Raw genomic sequence first — 18155 nt, 5'->3', positions numbered from 1 at the left:
ATGGTGCCTCACGCCTGTAATCCCAGCACTTTGGGAGGCCAAGGCGGGCAAGATCACTTGAGGTCAGGAATTTGAGACCAGCCTGGCCAAAGTGGCGAAACCCTGTCTCTACTAAAAATACAAAAATTAGCCGGGTATCATGACACACACCTGTAATCCTAGCTACTCAGGAGGCTGACGCAGGAGAAGCACTTGAACCCGGGAAATGGAGGTTGCAGTGAGCTGAGACTGCACCACTGCACCCCAGCCTGGGCGAAAGAGCAAGACTCTGTCTCAATTAAAAAAAAAAAAAGGCCGGGCGCAGTGGCTCACGCCTGTAATCCCAGCGGGAGGCCGAGACGGGCGGATCACGAGGTCAGGAGATCGAGACCATCCTGGCTAACACGGTGAAACCCCGTCTCTACTAAAAAATACAAAAAACTAGCCGGGCGAGGTGGCGGGCGTCTATAGTCCCAGCTACTCGGGAGGCTGAGGCAGGAGAATGGCGTGAACCTGGGAGGCGGAGCTTGCAGTGAGCCGAGATCCGGCCACTGCACTCCAGCCTGGGTGACAGAGCGAGACTCCGTCTCAAAAAAAAAAAAAAAATTAAAAAAAAAAGAAAAAAGAGGCCAGGTGTGGTAGCTCACGCCTATAATCCGAGCACTTTGGGAGGCCGAGGTGGGTAGATCATGAGGTCAGGAGATCGAGACCATCCTGGCTAACACGGTGAAACCCCGTCTCTACTTTAAAAAAAAAAAAAAAAAAAAAAAAAAAAGCCAAGGTGTGGTGGCGGGTGCCTGTAGTCCCAGCTACTCGGGAGGCTGAGGCAGGAGAATAGCGTGAACCTGGGAGGTGGAGCTTGCAGTGAGCCGAGATCGTGCCACTGCACTCCAGCCTGGGCGACCTAGCGAGACTCTGTCTCAAAAAGAAAAAAAAAGAAAAACAGAAAATTGTTCTGGCCTTGAGAAACTCAGGACATATTTGGGACAGCCACAGTTGCTAAAAAGTGAGGGGAGAACCCTAGAAAGGAGAAATTCAGAGAGAGGGAAACCCAATGAATATATAAGACAGTCTCCAGCTAAAGATAAAATAACTGAGGCCAGGCGTGATGGCTCCTGCCTGTAATCCCAGCACTTCGGGAGGCTGAGGCAGGTGGATCATGAGGTCAGGAGTTCGAGACCAGCCTGGCCAACATAGTGAAACCCCGTCTCTACTAAAAATACAAAAATTAGCTGGCCGTGGTGGCATGCGCCTGTAGTCACTTGTGTGGAGACTTAAATACTTGCATAAAGATCCCTATATAGAGGCTGAGGGTGGAGAATCAATTGAACCCAGGAGGTGGAGGCTGCAGTGAGCCGAGACCGTGCCTTGTACTCCAGCCTGGGTGACAGAGCGAGATTCCATCTCAAAAAAAAAAAAAAAAGATAAAATCACTGAACTGAGATTTGAGTTTCTGCCCCAGACAGGTTTGTGGTATATGTTCAACCAAGTTAATTGCTTACTAAAATAGCAAAAATTGACACACTTTAGAAGAGTCCAGTGTTCCACAATACAATATTCGCAATATCCAGAATACAAAAAAATTACTCAACACACAAAGAACCAGTAAAATGTAACCCATTCTCGTTATTTTTGGCTTCTGGGGATTGCTTTTACTTTTTATTAAAACAGGTGGGGGATTTACCATCATTTATTTAAGGATATATGTTGTGTTTAATACACTATTTCCAAGTAAAAATTATACAAAGTGTCCTTTTAAAAGGTTGTATCAATATATAATTAATTCAGCAATGTTTGGAAGTGTTTCTATCACTTAATCATGGTTAAAATTCCATGGGTTAACTAGTATTTCTTTCAGCCTCATAAATTGGACATCTTACTGTACATTTCTCAGCCACACTTAATTCTTTTGTGAATTGGCAGTTAATATATTTCGTCCCTTTCTTTTTTTTTTTTTTTGAGACAGGGTCTCTGTTGCCTAGGCTCACCACAACCTCTACCTCCTGGGCTCAAGTGATCCTTCAACCTCAGCCTCCCGAGTAGCTGGGACTACAGGCATGTGCTACCACACCCAGCTAATTTTTGTATTTTTTATAAAATAAATGGGGTTTCACCATGTTGCCTATGACTTCTCTTGAACTCCTAGGCTCAAGCAATCCACCCACTTCGGCCTCCCAAAAGAGCTGGGATTACAGGTGTGAGTCACAGCACCTAGACTTTTTGTCCATTTGCTATAGAATGTTTCTTTCATCTTGATTTATATCGGTTCTTTATCAAGTCTTCCCTTATATGTTGAAATTTATTTTTCAAATTTGGCTTTTATCTTTGTTTATGGTATGTCTCTCCCAAAACAGAAAGTTCTTACAATTTTTTTATATAGTCAAATCTATCATATCTATTATTTAATAGTCTCTGGTTTGGGGACCATAGTTTTCAAGTCAATCTTAACAAATATCATAAAAACACTCATCATGGTAACACTTTTAATGTAGCTTCTGAGATATCACCAAATGAAACTTAAATTCTATATATAAGAGCCTTATGTATCTACAAAAATATGTACTATATGCAGACAAGGAGTATTTATTTGTTGTCTATTATGGATTCCTTGTGGCACACTCTTTTCAAACTTTCATGTCTTTATCCTCATACCCTGTACAAATCTCTACTCAAAGGTCAACCTCTTTCTAAATAAAAAAATATATATTTTTTTTATTTTTTTTGAGATGGATTCTTGCTCTGTCACCTAGAATGCAGTGGCATGATCTTGGCTCACTGCAACCTCCACCTTCTGGGTTCAAGCAATTCGCTAGCCTCAGCCTCCCAAGCAGCTGGGACTACAGGCGTGTGCCACCACTCCCAGTTAATTTTTGTATTTTAGTAGAGATAGGGTTTCACCATGTTGGCCACACTGGTCTTGAACTCCTGACCTCAAGGGATCCCCCTGCCTTGGCCTCCCAAAGTGATGGGATTACATGCATGAGCCATCACACCTGGCCATATTTTCTTTTTCTTTTTCTTTTTTTTTTTCTGTGGCAGAGTTTTGCTCTTGTTGCCCAGGCTACAGTGCAATGGTGCGATCTTGGCTCACTGCAACCTCCGCCTCCCAGGTTCAAACAATTCTCCTGCCTCAGCCTCCTGAGTAGCTGGGATTACAGGCATGTGCCACCACACCTGGCTAATTTTGTATTTTTAGTAGAGACGGGGTTTCTTCATGTTGGTCAGGCTGGTCTTGAACTCCCGACCTCAGGTGATCCACCCGCTTCAGCCTCCCAAAGTGCTGGGATTACAGGCATAAGCCACTGTGCCTGGCCCATATTTTCTTTAATAACTCCCTTTTCATCATTTTCTTATTCACTATACTTTTCTTTTCTTTTTTTTTTTTTTTTTGAGATGGAGTCTCGCTCTGTCACCCAGGTTGGAGTGCAGTGGCCGGATCTCAGCTCACTGCAAGCTCTGCCTCCCAGGTTTACGCCATTCTCCTGCCTCAGCCTCCCAAGTAGCTGGGACTACAGGCGCCCACCACTGTGCCCGGCTAGTTTTTTGTATTTTTTAGTAGAGACAGGGTTTCACCGTGTTAGCCAGGATGGTCTGGATCTCCTGACCTAGTGACCCGCCCCTCTCGGCTGGGATTATAGGCTTGAGCCACCGCACCCAGCCTCTTATTCACTATACTTTTCTTCACAGCACTTACTACTACTTGCAATTATATTATACATTCCTGTACCTGTTTGTAGACTCTTCAACTCAAATACAAGCCCCAGGAGACATATCTGTATTGTTCACCTATGTTCCCAGTGCCTAGAATAGGCCTTGACAAAAAAATTGTAATTTAGTAAATAAGGGTTAAATAAATGAATGAATGTCTTTTTTTTTTTTTTTTTTTTTGAGACGGAGTCTCGCTGTGTCGCCCAGGCTGGAGTGCAGTGGCCGGATCTCAGCTCACTGCAAGCTCTGCCTCCCGGGTTTTTACGCCATTCTCCTGCCTCAGCCTCCCGAGTAGCCGGGACTACAGGCGCCCGCCACCTCGCCCGGCTAGGTTTTTGTATTTTTTAGTAGAGACGGGGTTTCACAGTGTTAGCCAGAATGGTCTCGAACTCCTGACCTCGTGATCCGCCTGTCTCGGCCTCCCAAAGTGCTGGGATTACAGGCTTGAGCCACCGCGCCCGGCCATGAATGAATGTCTTAATGAGTGAATGAAGTCACTGTTCCAGGTCTAGTATCATAGTAGAAACAATAGTCCATAATCTAAAAGCAAACTTACCTCCAACAGTTTCAGATTATCTAGGTCAAGAGAGGGTTCAGATGCTGCTGCCTCCATCATGTTCATACTGTGAAGACCTTGTTTACGGTCTCCTGTAGGAACAGGAAACAGGTTACTATTATATGGTTTTCTGAAAATGAATATCTTTTTTTCTTTTTTTTGAGACGGAGTCGCGCTCTGTCGCCCAGGCTGGAGCGCAGTGGCCGGATCTCAGCTCACTGCAAGCTCCGCCTCCCGGGTTTACGCCATTCTCCTGCCTCAGCCTCCCAAGCAGCTGGGACTACAGGCGCCCGCCACCTCGCCCGGCTAGTTTTTTGTATTTTTTTTTTTTTTTAGTAGAGACGGGGTTTCACCACGTTAGCCAGGATGGTCTCGATCTCCTGACCTCGTGATCCGCCCGTCTCGGCCTCCCAAAGTGCTGGGATTACAGGCTTGAGCCACCGCGCCCGGCCTGAAAATGAATATCTTTTTACACTTTTTATAATATTACACTTAGAAAGAAGAGCTGCAGAAAGATTAGCAGCAAGATTTACGCCTAATGTCAATAGGAGTAAAGCGATTTACTAAACTAGGTAATACCTATAAATGAAGATGAATGCAGAATAGCATGAAAGCCAAATTCTGGGAGACACTTTCATAATGATTTACTTTAAAAGTTTAAAACCCTAAGCAATATTTTTATAAAAACTTTAAAGAAGATTGTATAGAAGTTATTCGAACGAATGAATGAATGCTGACTTCCTGAACAGTCCATCAAACCTAAAGTTTATTAGAACCGACTTGACATTTGATGACACTGAGGAATTACTGTTATTTTTTCAAATGTGAAAATGGTGTTATGGATATGTATTCTTAAAGCTCCTGTATTATAGAGATAATATTTAAAGAGATAAAAATATCTAATTAAATATTTATAGATATATTGTATCCATGATTTGCTTCAAAATAATCCAGTGGCATGGAAAGGGGTAGTGACTGATAATTTAAATGATGAAACAATACTGTCCATATGTGATAACTACTGAGGCTGGCTGTACTTTGCATAACTTTGAGACTTTTTTTTTTTTTTTAACATAGGGCATTTAAAAGGAGCAAATAAACTGCTTAAATTGCATGTTTAATAAATGATAGGACAAAAAATGGTAATTTTTACCTGTCAACATTCTGTATCCAAAGCATAAGGCAACTATCAAAACAGTTAATACAGAGACTGATGCCAAAGCAATGATTATTGTCTCATCTCGGTTAAATGAATGAGGTGGACCTAAAAGAAAACAAATTTTGAAACGTCATCATTTTTTGAAAAAGTATTTTGTTAAATACTGACAGACTGCCCTTTAGAAAGGCTGTATCAATGTATAATCAAATCAGTAATGTTTTTGCATCAAAGGAAATGAAAGAAAAAATTAGCAGATTTGTGATAATTACAAATTATATTTTTTAATCATACAGACTATTCCATATAGATTTGGAACACTGAAACACCAAGTAGGTGTGCTCCTAATTATTGAAATATCAACTATACCATGAAACAGTGTAGACAGGATAGTATACTATTAAGAGTCTTAGAATCTAATAGTTTTAGAATCACATTTGGTTTTAACTCCTCAATTTCCTCATTTATAAAAACAGTACTCTATATTTCCCAAGTTAGCTGTAAGATTTAGATGGCAGTCTAAGTACCTAATATGATGTCAAGAATATATTATCTGGCTGGGCACGGTGGCTCATGCCTGTAATCCCAACACTTTGGGAGGCTGCTGCAGGAGGATCACTTGAGGCCAGGAAGTCAAGGCCAGCCTGGACAACATAGCAAAATGCCAGGCATTAAAACAAATTAAAAAAAAAAATTAGTCAGGCATGGTGGCATGCACTCAGGGGGCTATGGTAGGAGGATTGCTTAGGCCCAGGAATTTGAGGCTGCAGTGAGCCATGATTGTACCACTGCACTCCAGCTTGGGTGATGTAGTGAGACTGTTTCTTAAAAAAAAATTAAAGTTTTTTAAAAAAAGCATGTGTTATCTACACAATAAATGGTAGTTATGTTTATCAATATTGATATTATTATTAATGAAAATAGCATGGCTTTGCAGGTAATTGAATCTGAATTGGACTTGAAGCTCAGTTCTTCCACTTAATATATGACCTTCGGGAAGGTTCTTCACCTATCTGAGCCCAAGTTTACTCACTTGCAGAATGGAATGGGAATACACATAGGTAAATCACAGGGCTATCATGAACATGTAAACATTTTACGTGTTAAGTTCCATTCTGTGGGTCAGATCATGTCTAGAGCAAATACCCTTTAGGATGGATGGCCACCAACTAGAGCATATCCAAAAGACAGCAAGTGCAACTGTGAAGGTATGAGACCTCTGAACTGTGATGGGTAGAAAGAACTGAAAACATCTGATGAGAAAAAAAGAAAACTTGGGAGGATGTGATAGCTGTCTTCACATCAAAAAATGGACTTGATTTGGACCAAGAAAGAATAACCAGTTCCAATCAGTGTATCTTCAAGGATAACAGCCTTTAGTTCAGCATACAGAAAAACATGGCTTATAAATAGACCTGTCTAAAATAGAATGAGTTACCCTATGAAAGAGCTGTTCATTATTTTACTAGACATAGTTATGCAATGTTTGGTAATACTGATCAGAGGCTGTGCTTGATGACTGCCAGCATCTTTATTCATTCTTTATATTCAATCAAAATCAAGCATGTTATACTCAAATTAGAAGCTTCTATGGCAAAGTAGGATGCCTCTATGGTGAAGAGTTCCTCTAATGGGCAGTCCTGTTTTAATGAATTTATTTGTCTCAATCAAATTAAGTAGAAGTTGCTTATTAAAATGTCAAAACTATATTTCTATAGATGGATCTGTTGAAACAACACTGAAATATTCTTAATTTGCAGGCCATTTATTAGATTTTCTTTTTCTTTTTTTTCTTTTTTTTAAGAGAGTCTTGCTCTGTCGCCCAGGCTGAAGTTCAGTGGTGCAATCTCAGCTCACTGCAAACTCCACCTCTCAGACTCAAGCATTCTTGTGCCTCAGCCTCCTGAGTCACTGGGATTATAGATGTGTAGCACCACACCTGGATAATTTTTGTATTTTTAGTAGAGATGGGGTTTCACCATGTTAACCAGACTGGTCTTGAACTCCTGGTCTCAAGTTGATGTGCCCACTTTGGTGTCCCAAAGTGCTGGGATTACAGGTATGAGTCACTGTGCCCAGCCCATTTATTAGATATTAATAGATTTTAACATATTGATCATTGTGCCTCCTTTTAACATACAGAGTAACTTACAGGCAGAAAAGCTACATATAAAACTCATTTTACCACAGTGAGATATTATTTCACATACATTAGCATGGCTACAATTTAAAAAAAAAGAAAATAAAAAGTGCTAGCAAGGATGCGGATAAATCAGAACTCTTGTACATTGCTGGTGGGATATAAAATGGTAAATATACAGTAGAAAACAGTTTGCAAGTTCCTCAAAAAGTTAAACATGGAATCACCATAAGACCCAGCAATTCCACTCGTAGGCATATATTAAAAAGAACCAAAACCAAGTGTTCAAACACAAACTTCCACACACATGTTCACAGCATAACTATTGATAATCCCAGCACATTGGGAGGCTGAGGCAGACGGATCACGAGGTCAGGGGTTTGAGACCAGCCTGACCAACATGGTGAAACCACATCTCTACTAAAAATACAAAAATTAGCCGGGAATGGTGATGCGTGCCTGTAATCCCAGCTACTCAGGAGACTGAGGCAGGAGAATCACTTGAACCCGGGAGGCAGAGGTTGCAGTGAGCCAAGATCATGCCATTGTACTCCAGCCTGGGCAAGAGAGTGAGACTCCATCTCAAAAAAAAAACAAAAAAAACAAAAACCAAAACAAACTAACTCATTTTTAGAATTTGCTAAACCTAAAAAATAAACTATTTTCAATACATACACACACACGAAACTAAATAATTTATAGATTGATGACTATACAAGGATATTTTATGTGCTTATAGTTTTTCTTTTCCAGAAAATCATATAGTTGTAATGATACAATATATAGACTTTTCAGACTGCCTTCTTTCACTTAGCAATATGTACTTTAGGTTCCTCCATGTCTTTTTGTGGCTTAGTAGTTCATTTCCTTTTATCACTGAATATTATCCATGTCATAGATGTACAATCTCAGCTCACTGCAACCTCCGCCTCCTGGGTTCAAGTGATTTTCCTGCCTTAGCCTCCTAAGTAGCTGGGATTACAGGCACGTGCCACCACACCCGGCTAATTTTTGTATGTTTAGTAGAGACAGGGTTTCACCATGTTGGTCAGGCTGGCCTCGAGCTCCTGACCTCGTGATCTGCCCACCTCGGCTTCCCAAAGTGCTGGGATTACAGGCATAAGCCACCGCGCCCAGCCAAAAACTGGTATTTCTTTAAATGTTTGTTAGAATAAAAAAATTCATAGGTCTAACATGAAACAAAGTTTTGTTACATCCAAATGAGAAAGGCTGAATATTTAAATGTGTTCTTACATTCTTGTGTAATTCAAATAAATATGAGTTAATAAAGATTATCTTGTCTTCTCTATAAAAAATAAAGTTAAATATTAAATGTAACATTAATATGGCATTATGGATAAAACTGTTTCTGCAAATGAGTTAAGATATCCAACGTTATAATTCCCAAAAGAACTGAACCATATTACTTATTTGATAAATGCATTTCAAATTCAACTAGGAATGAGAAGTGATAAGGAATCTAATTTTATTTTTTTTAAATCTAATTTTTAATTCTGAAATATGTGGACATGTTTAAATTTCAATATTTAAAATTTAGATTAATGTTCTTTAAAGGACATTACCAATTAAATAAAATATTAAAATTTTAATGTAACAAAGGTTAGATTTTGGAAAAACCTGAAACACCAAATATTGTACATAAAAGTACAGAATTAGTACAATTAAAAATTTAATAATAAAGATTTTTCCACTAGGATTTAGCTTTCTAGGTTTTTTTTTTTTGCTTTTACTAAATTATGAGAACATTGTATACAGCTAACTAATGTGTATTTTATCAAGCTTTTATTACAAAATAGAAATGATAATTTTCCTAGTCTTTTTCTAGTTGTTGGAAAATGATTTTAGCATTACCCAAATTTTTGGAAACTGGATAAATTTATATAATACTAATATAAATAGTAAAGTTTCTAAAAATGTTTCCATTTGCAAAATTGTTTTTGTTACTAACATAAACAACAAAAGCTTTTTATAGCCTATGAAGAAAAGCAGTATCTTGGAAACACTAAAAATGATTAACTATATACACGGTGCTTTCTTTTTTTTTATTCAGAATAAGAGATACTAAAAAGTATGCTGCTTAAACTACAACCATGACTTAGCCCCTAGAATGTTTATGCTTTACTTCTTGATAAGCTCCTTTAGACTTATTTGGACAGAGATTATTAAAATTATTCTTATACAGCCCGTAAAAAGAAAAACAAAAGCAAAATAAATTGGTGTAGGTATTTCTAAAACTTTTTCATATTTAGAGTTAGATTCCTCTGAGTATCTTTTCAAATTTGTCAACTATGTCCTATTTTTCCATACATTTCTACCTTATGTGTCATTAAAAACATCACTGAGAATCATAACCCAACATTTCCTTAAAAAATTATTTTGACTTTTGTCTCTGGAATTTTCTTTCCATCCACTAACACTGATACTGAAAATTTTAATGCAGATGCTTTCTTGATCATGCCAGAAAGTGCCAATGGAAGGTTGCTTCTTCTACTTTTAATCTTTTTATTATAAAAAACTTACTACTATACAAAGTGGAGTATACATACAAATTCCAAAGGCCCATCACTAAATGTTAGCAACCATCAACATTTTGTTATCCAATGAAACATTTTCAAACAATACAACTCATTTGACTTCTCATATGGTTTGTTGACAGAAACACTGAAGGGCTGCTGTTAAGTGGATATTCTGCCAGAGTTAACAATCAAGTTCACATGTACATAGGTGACAACTCCCATATTTCATCAGTTTTAACATATACATTGATCACATCTTAAAATCTCCTACAGTGAGATATATCATATTTGTGGCACTGTAAAATTATTTGGCAGTATTTCTTTTTCTTGGTGATAAGGAAATAATAGCCTCAGCCGGGCACAGTGACTCACGCCTGTAATCCCAGAACTTTGGGACACCCAGGTGGGTGGATCACTAGGTCAGGAGTTCGGGACCAGTCTGACCAACATGGTGAAACCCCATCTCTACTAAAAATACAAAAATTAGCCGGGTGTGATGGTGCGTACCTGTAATCCCAGCTACTCGGGAGGCTGAGGCAGGAGAATCCCTTGAACCTAGGAGGCAGAGGTTGTAGTGAGCTGAGATCACACCACTGCACTCCAATCTGGGCAACAGAGAGAGACTCAAAAATAATAATAATAATAGCCTCAACTGACAGCTTTTTAGATAAGATAAAATGATTTATTATATCACATATGTTAAAATGTGAAAAAAGGGTCAGGCACAGTGGTTCACACCTGTAATCCCAGCACTTTGGGAGGCTGAGGTGGGCGGATCACCTGAGGTCAGGAGTTCGAGACCAGTCTAGCCAACATGGTGAAACCTGTCTCTACTAAAAATACAAAAATTAACCGGGCATGGTGGCACATGCCTATAATTCCAGCTACTCATGAGGTTGAGGCAGGAGAATCGCTTGAACCTGGGAGGCAGAGGTTGCAGTGAGCCGAGATCGCGCCATTGCATTCCAGCATGGGCAACAAGAGTGAAACTCCATCTCAGGGGAAAAAAAAAAAAAAAAAAAGTGAAAAAAGGCCAGGCAACAGTGGTTCATGCCTGTGATCTCAGCATTTTGGGAGGCTAAGGTGGGAGAATTGCTTTAGGCCAGGAGCTTGAGACCAGCCTGGGTGACAGAGCAAGACTTTGTCTCTACAAAAAAAAAAAAAAAAAAAGTTAGCTGGGTGTGGTAGTGCATACCTTTAGTCCCAGTTACTTGGGAGGCTGAGACAGGAAGACTGCTCGTGCCCAGGAGTTCGAGGCTGCAGTGAGCCATAACTGTGTTATTGCACTCCAGTATGGATGGGTGACGGAGCAAGACACTGTCTCGACCAATGTGAAAAAAAGAGACTCTCACTTCTGCTTAGAGTATAGAAAGATGCAAATAATTTTGTTCCCATCTTAATAAGAAGCCAAAACACCTCCCTGACAACAAGTTAGAAAACCTAAAAATCACAACCTTTTCTTTAAAAATAAGATCTAAGGACAAAAGGAAACTAAATGGATTAAAAAGTAGAATATGACAAGACTCTTCCAAGAGTGAAAAGACCCAAAGTTGTTCTTATTCTAGGTAAAGCAGTGGGTGGAGAAGGACACCACAGTACATGTGAGTAGGAAGAAACAGCTGAACATTTAATGACTTCCTTTTTTTTTTTTTTTAAGGCAGAGTCTCACTCTCTTGCACAGGTGGAGTGCAATGGCATGATTTCGGGTCACTACAACCTCTGCCTCCCAGGCTCTAGCAATTCTCCCGCCTCAGCCTCCCGAGTAGCTGGGATTACAGGCGCACACCACTATGCCTGGCTAATTTTTTTTTGCTGTTATTGTTTTTTGAGACAGAGTTTCGCTCTTGTCACCCAGGCTGGAGTGTGGTGGCGCGATCTCAGCCCACTGCAACCTCCACCTTCTGGGTTCAAGCGATTCTCCTGCCTCAGCATCCCGAGTAGCTAGAATTACAGGCACACGCCACCATGCCCAGCTAATTTTTTGTATTTTTAGTGGAGATGGGGTTTCACCATGTTGGTCAGGCTGGTCTCCAACTCCTGACCTCGTGATCCACCCGCCTCGGCCCTCATGAGCCGCCCGCCTTGGCCTCCCAAAGTGCTGGGATTACAGGTGTGAGCCATCACACCTAGCCAATGCACTGAATATTTATGTGCCCTGCAAATTCATACGTTAAAGCCTAAATCCCCAACGTGACACTATATGGAGGTGGAACCTTTGGAAGGTAATTATATAATGAGGGTAGAACCCTCATGAATGGGTTTAGGGCCCTTATTAAAAAAAAAAAAAAGGCCAGGCATGGTGGCTCATGTAATCCCAGGTGGAGGCCAAGGTGGGTGGATCACTTGAGGACTTGAGGTCAGGAGTTTGAGACCAGCCTGGCCAACATGATGAAACCCTGTCTGTACTAAAAATACAAAAAATTAGCTGGGTGTGGTGGCGTGTGCCTGTAATCCCAGCTACTTGGGAGGCTGAGGCAGGAGAATCGCTTGAACCTGAGAGGTGGAGGTTGCAGTGAGCTGATATCACACCACTGCACTCCAGCCTGGGTGAGTGAGACTTTGTCTAAAAAAAAAATTAATTAATTAATTAAAAATTTTTTTAAAAAGAGGAGACACAGGATCTTTCTGTTCTCTGCCATGTGAGAACATTGGCATGTGAGTTACATGTAACATGTAAGTTACAATAAGAAGACAACCATCTACAGGCACTATTAAGAACACGGACTTCCCAGACTCTAGAACTAAGCACCCAGTCTACGCTACTTTGACTGAGACACCTAGGTAGGAAAATCTGTCCTAAGGCATTACCTCAAGTATTAGCAAGCATGACGAACAGTGATTTAACTTCAAAATTTAACTATAATTTAACATTATCACAAACAACCAGTTGTTAGGAAATAAGTAGTCTATTACTGATAATATTACATTCCCAAAATATTTCAGGTAAAAGTGGTAAAGTAGTTTAGTGAAAGGAGGTCGTAAGTTTTAGCCCCTCTTTAGCCACTGTGGACAAATTATATAATTTTTCTGGGCTCTTACTTCTTTATGCATAAAATAAAGTAGTTATAGAATGCCAGCACCACCTCTAGCTTGCCAAGCTCCAGCCAAAGGAGGAGAATAAGTAAGGAGGTCTCTATACCATGGCTTATAAAAGGCCCAATAATGTTCACAAATTAACTGGAAGTAAAGCATTCAGTAAGCAAGTGGTTACAAAAGTTGCTCATAAGAGATCAAGCACAGTGCTCACACCTGTAATCCAGCTACTCAGGAGGCTAGGTTGGGAGAGTTGCTTGAGCTCAGGAGTTAGATGCTGCAGTGAGCTATGATTGTGCCACTACACTCCGGCCTAGAAGACAGAGTAAAGCCATTTCCAAAATTAAAACAAAAAAACCCAACCAAACAAAAAAACCAGCTGCTCCTAAGAGAGTGCCCTCTACAGGATAGGTGAAGAAACCTCAGAATTACAGACCTATTTGCGAGGCACTCTGTAATAAGTACTAATCAGAAGTCCCCTGAACTTCTGATTGGCAAACTTTTCTTCCAGCGTCTGAGGTGAGAAATTGTTCGGGACTTCAAAATAGATTGGCACATCTAGAGTACAGCTATTGGTATTTTGACAAATAGCTATCTCTCTGGTTGAGTAGGCCGGTCTGGTTGGCCTTTTTGAAGACACTAACCTGTATGTTATCCACGCCAAACATGTAACAATCATGCCAAAAGATACCCAACGAGCACACTGCATTTGTAGAAAGCATCCTTATGAATCTACCATGATGGGCCGGGTGCGGTGGCTCACGCCTATAATCCCAGCACTTTGGGAGCCTGAGGCGGGTGGATCATGAGGTCAGGAGTTCAAGACCAGCCTGGCCAAGATGGTGAAACCCTGTCTCTACTAAAAATACAAAAAATTAGCTGCGCGCAGGGGCAGGCACCTGTAATCCCAGCTACTCGGGAGGCTGAGGCAGGAGAATCACTTGAACTCGGAGGGCGGAGGTTGCAGTGAGCAGAGATCGTGCCACTGCACTCCAGCCTGAGTGACAGAGTGCGACTCTGTCTCAAAAAAAAAAAAAAAAAAAAGGAATCTACTATGATGAAAAACTTCTGTTGAAAAAATACTATCTTCTTCCTGTTACTGGTAGTTCTGAACATTATTTTTTCCCCATAGGGTCAAAAGGCACCTAAGTATAAGACAGTGAGTGAAAAAATAGGGAACAGAAATTATGTGTTGGTAGTTTTTCCATTTTTATTTGTATGTGGATTTTCAATATAAATGTGGGACATAAAGCATTTAATGAAGGTCAAAACATTTCAGTGAACAAGTTTTAAAAGTTCAACTTCATAACAATTATTTAATTTGTTCTTTTGTTTGATTTTTTTTGTTTGTTTTTGAGGCAGGGTCTCACTTTGTCACTCAGGCTGGAGTGCGGTGGTATGACCACGGCTCACTGCAGCATCAGCCTCCCAGGCTCAAGCGATCCTCTCACCTCAGCCTCCCAAGCATCTGAGACTACAGTCTCATGCCACCACGTCTAGCTAATTTTTATTTTTTGTAGAGACAAGGTTTTGCCATGTTGCTCAGGTTGGTCTCAAACTCCCGGGCTCAAGCAATCTGCCTGTCCTGGCCTCCCAATGTGTTGGAATTACAGGCATAAACCACCATGCCTAGCCATAACAATTACAAATAAACCTGTTAAATTTTTCTGGACAATGCCTGCATTTGGATTTTTGGAAAGTAAGTAAATTTCTTATTGACAGCAACTAAATGATGTTTGTAGCATTTTAATCATAGAGTAGGTTCCATCTGTTCACTCTACTTTTTTGAGTTGTCCTACATTCAAGTACATGTTTTAATGCTGTCTTTTTGCTGTTCCTGTCTGTTATTAAAATACATTAAACTATAAAACAAAAATAAGTGACCTTATAAGTGACTTTTAAGGTCCTTCTACTTCCAAAACTCTGTATGAGTCTTCTCATAGTTTTTTGAAGGTTCAGCATTCTTTGCTTTTATTCTCAAATTTATAAAAGAAAATGCAACAACACTTTTTACATTAAATATTCATTAATTCAAAATCTGAAATATGGATTATTAATTCATGTATTGGAGAGGATGAAAAAAGTTTTAAAACATTTTTAAAATGTTATAGTGCTGGGAAGGGAAGAGCATGGCCTCTTTAAATGATACGGAACGGGAGAGGTAAGTGCTGGGTAGAGAAAAGTGGGTCCCTGGCTAGGGCTCCACTCCCACAGACCTAGGTGAGGACAGGAACTCCTGCTTTCCCGCCCAAATGGTGCATTTCCAAGACCACCCTGACCTGCCACGTCCCCATCCTGGGCCTATAAAAACCCGACACCCTAACGGACAGACACACAGGAGGCCAGACTTAAAGAGGAGAACATCGGCAGAAGAAAGTGCCTGGTCGTCGAGAGCAGCACGCCAGCAGAAGAGCACAAGGACAGGCACCCACACGCCCACACGCCGGCAGGCCATCCACCGAACGACAAGGACGCAGAGTTTGGCTGGGGCAGACGGAGGAGAGTCCTGGCCACTGGGCGGCCCAACTCCAGGAGAAAACCATCTCCCTTAGGGTTCCCCCATCTGGTACGATCTCGGCTCATTGCAGACGCCGCCTCCCGGGTTCACGCTATTCTCCTGCCTCAGCCTCCCCAGTAGCTGGGACTACAGGCGCCCGCCACCTCGCCCGGCTAATTTTTTGTATTTTTAGTAGAGATGGGGTTTCACCGTGTTAGCCAGGATGGTCTCGATCTCCTGACCTTGTGATCCGACCAGCTCAGCCACCCACAGTGCTGGGATTACAGGCGTGAGCCACCACGGCCGGTGGAGAGCTACTTCTACTGATAAACCTTGCACGCATTCTCCAAGCCCAGGTGTGAGCCGACTCTTCCGGTACACCAAGGCAAGAAACCCTAGGATACAGAAATCCCTCTGTCCTCGTGATAAGGAAGGGGGTCTAATTGAGCTAACACAAGCCGCCTATAGATGGCAAACTAAAAGAGCACCCTGTAACACACGCCCACTGGGGCTTCAGGAGCTGTAGACATTCCTCCCTAGACACTGTTGTGGGGTTGGAGCCCCACAGCCTGCCTGTCTGTATGCTCCCACAGAGGTTTGAGCAGAGGGGCACTGAAGAAGTGAGCCACACGCCGCATCACGCACCCTGTGAGGACGAGGGAACTTTTCCCGTTTCATTATAAACCATATGATTGGTTAAATTTCAAATAAAAACTTTCCAAGGCTATGTCACATGGTCTAAAAATATGAGATCCCTGAAAAACTGCCAGGAAAGATATTTCAATATGCGTATTCACATGTGCTTGCAATAAAAGAGGCCTTTAACTAGAAAACTCCTATTTTTTGTTGTCTATTTCTTTAAAAACAAACAAGAAAAAAACTTTTATACATAACATACACTACATCCATGTTATACCTGAATCGTCTTGTTCTCCTACCTCTAATAAACCCTCTTTTTCTTCCCTATTAGTTTTCTCGTTTAAATACTCAGCCAAATGTAAACACTGCAATGTATGCCTGTGCAATAGTTGGGCTTATACAAGCAAACACTTCCTGAATGCAAAACAGACAGGGAACCTCTGTCTGTCTCATTGGAGCCTGGGATGTTTCTGTTTACAAATCCTGGAGCCAGGCGGGGGCCACTACTGGAGGCGGTCTGTCTGTTTCCTTGCTACACTCAGCTTTTGTCTGGGTCTGTGTCAAAGAAAGAACAACATTGTTACATGTGCAGCAAGCAGCAAAGGGAAGCTTAAATATAACACACTAGTGGTTATGTCAGCTCCTTAATCTTTTACCACTCTGTGTAGAGAGGCAAATTGGGGATTAGTTTTTGTAGTTTTCAAGCAATGTAGTTTTCATACAAGTAGAGAAAAACATTTAAATCCCAAACAATGTGATCACAGTTAAATGAATTCCTTAGCAAAATAATCCAAATTGTTAAGATATTGTTTCTATACTATGATTTATTGTGGAGCTCAATATTTTGAACAAATGTTTTTATAGGAATAAACAACGTTGATTTCTTTTAATTAATATGTTTGGAATGGCAGTAATCATAATCAGACTAATGTTTATATTTAATGCCCTAAAAACAAATTGAGAGGGGGCAGGTTTCTTGCTTCTTCAAACAAGTAGTTAATAACGAATACGAAAGACTGGTTTAAATTTAACTTGTTAATCATTTTGAATAGATCTAGCTTGGAAGAAAAAGCAAAAAATAACAAAAAAGAAAAATAGCCCATACTTTGCTAACTGAGTCAAGGCATTCAATGAGTGAATTATGAAAGAAACAGTGAAAAACTGAAGGAGAGAGAGAAATAACAGTCTGAAGTTAAATTCCACCCCCACCAAAAGGTTAGAAAAGACATGAAAAAATGGGAAAGACATTCAGTGCCCTTCCTCGTTAACTTCCAGCTTCAATTTTAATTTCTTTAGAATGTATTTTAAATAGCTGTTTTATGATTAGGAGAGACAATTTCAGCAATTTATTAAAGAATGAATTAAAACATTTATATTTGATTGGAATAAAATCATTAAATAAAAAATGGAAAGATCATATTTAATAGACTAGGAATTTTAAAAATACAAGAAAAATAGAAGAATTAATTTGCAGACCATTGCACATCAAAACATCTCATTGAAGAATAAAGAAAGCACCATTAAATATGCTCTCAAAGTATTTTTGGTATAATTCTACTTTAATTACCTCTATTGTACTAAGATTGTACTTTTCAGATATGATAGAACAGAGTCTGTTACTCTATACAACTTTAAAAAAAAGTATTTAATGATTCTTAGAAAACACCAGTAACCTAATTGAGTAAGAAATGTCCATTTAAGCCTAAAGTTACCACTAGAAAAGTGGAAACCTAGTCACTATAATATTCATTATTTAAAACAAAACAAATTCAAAATAAAATTCACAATACAGAAAATTCACGAGACTCACAATATAGAACTAAACCAAAGAGTATGTCACTCAAAGATCCCTGGTCAATTTTCCTAACTGCTCTACAAAATGACAATTCTAAATTCAGAATCCATACTCA

At 40.0% G+C, this 18155-nt stretch overlaps 1 protein-coding gene across 5 annotated transcripts in view; it reads right to left on the bottom strand.

Moving 5' to 3' along the window:
* The window catches only part of BMPR2 (bone morphogenetic protein receptor type 2), a 205031-nt gene that overhangs the window by 43963 nt on the left and 142913 nt on the right, over window positions 1-18155 (bottom strand). For 3 of the 5 annotated variants that reach the window (XM_005573967.5, XM_045367482.3, XM_074009772.1), the window contains exons 4-5: window positions 5397-5507; window positions 4244-4335 (exon numbers count right to left, since the gene is read on the bottom strand). In XM_005573967.5, coding sequence (XP_005574024.1) covers window positions 4244-4335; window positions 5397-5507 — 203 coding nt within the window. The remainder of the gene's footprint in view (window positions 1-4243; window positions 4336-5396; window positions 5508-18155) is intronic. The other 2 variants (XM_045367483.3, XM_074009771.1) reach the window with 1 other exon arrangement.

Source organism: Macaca fascicularis, chromosome 12, assembly GCF_037993035.2.
Source record: "Macaca fascicularis isolate 582-1 chromosome 12, T2T-MFA8v1.1".
NCBI classification, from domain to species: domain Eukaryota; kingdom Metazoa; phylum Chordata; class Mammalia; order Primates; family Cercopithecidae; genus Macaca; species Macaca fascicularis.
The sequence above is the reverse complement of the archived record's forward strand: the minus strand, read 5'-3'. Positions and strand labels throughout refer to the sequence as shown.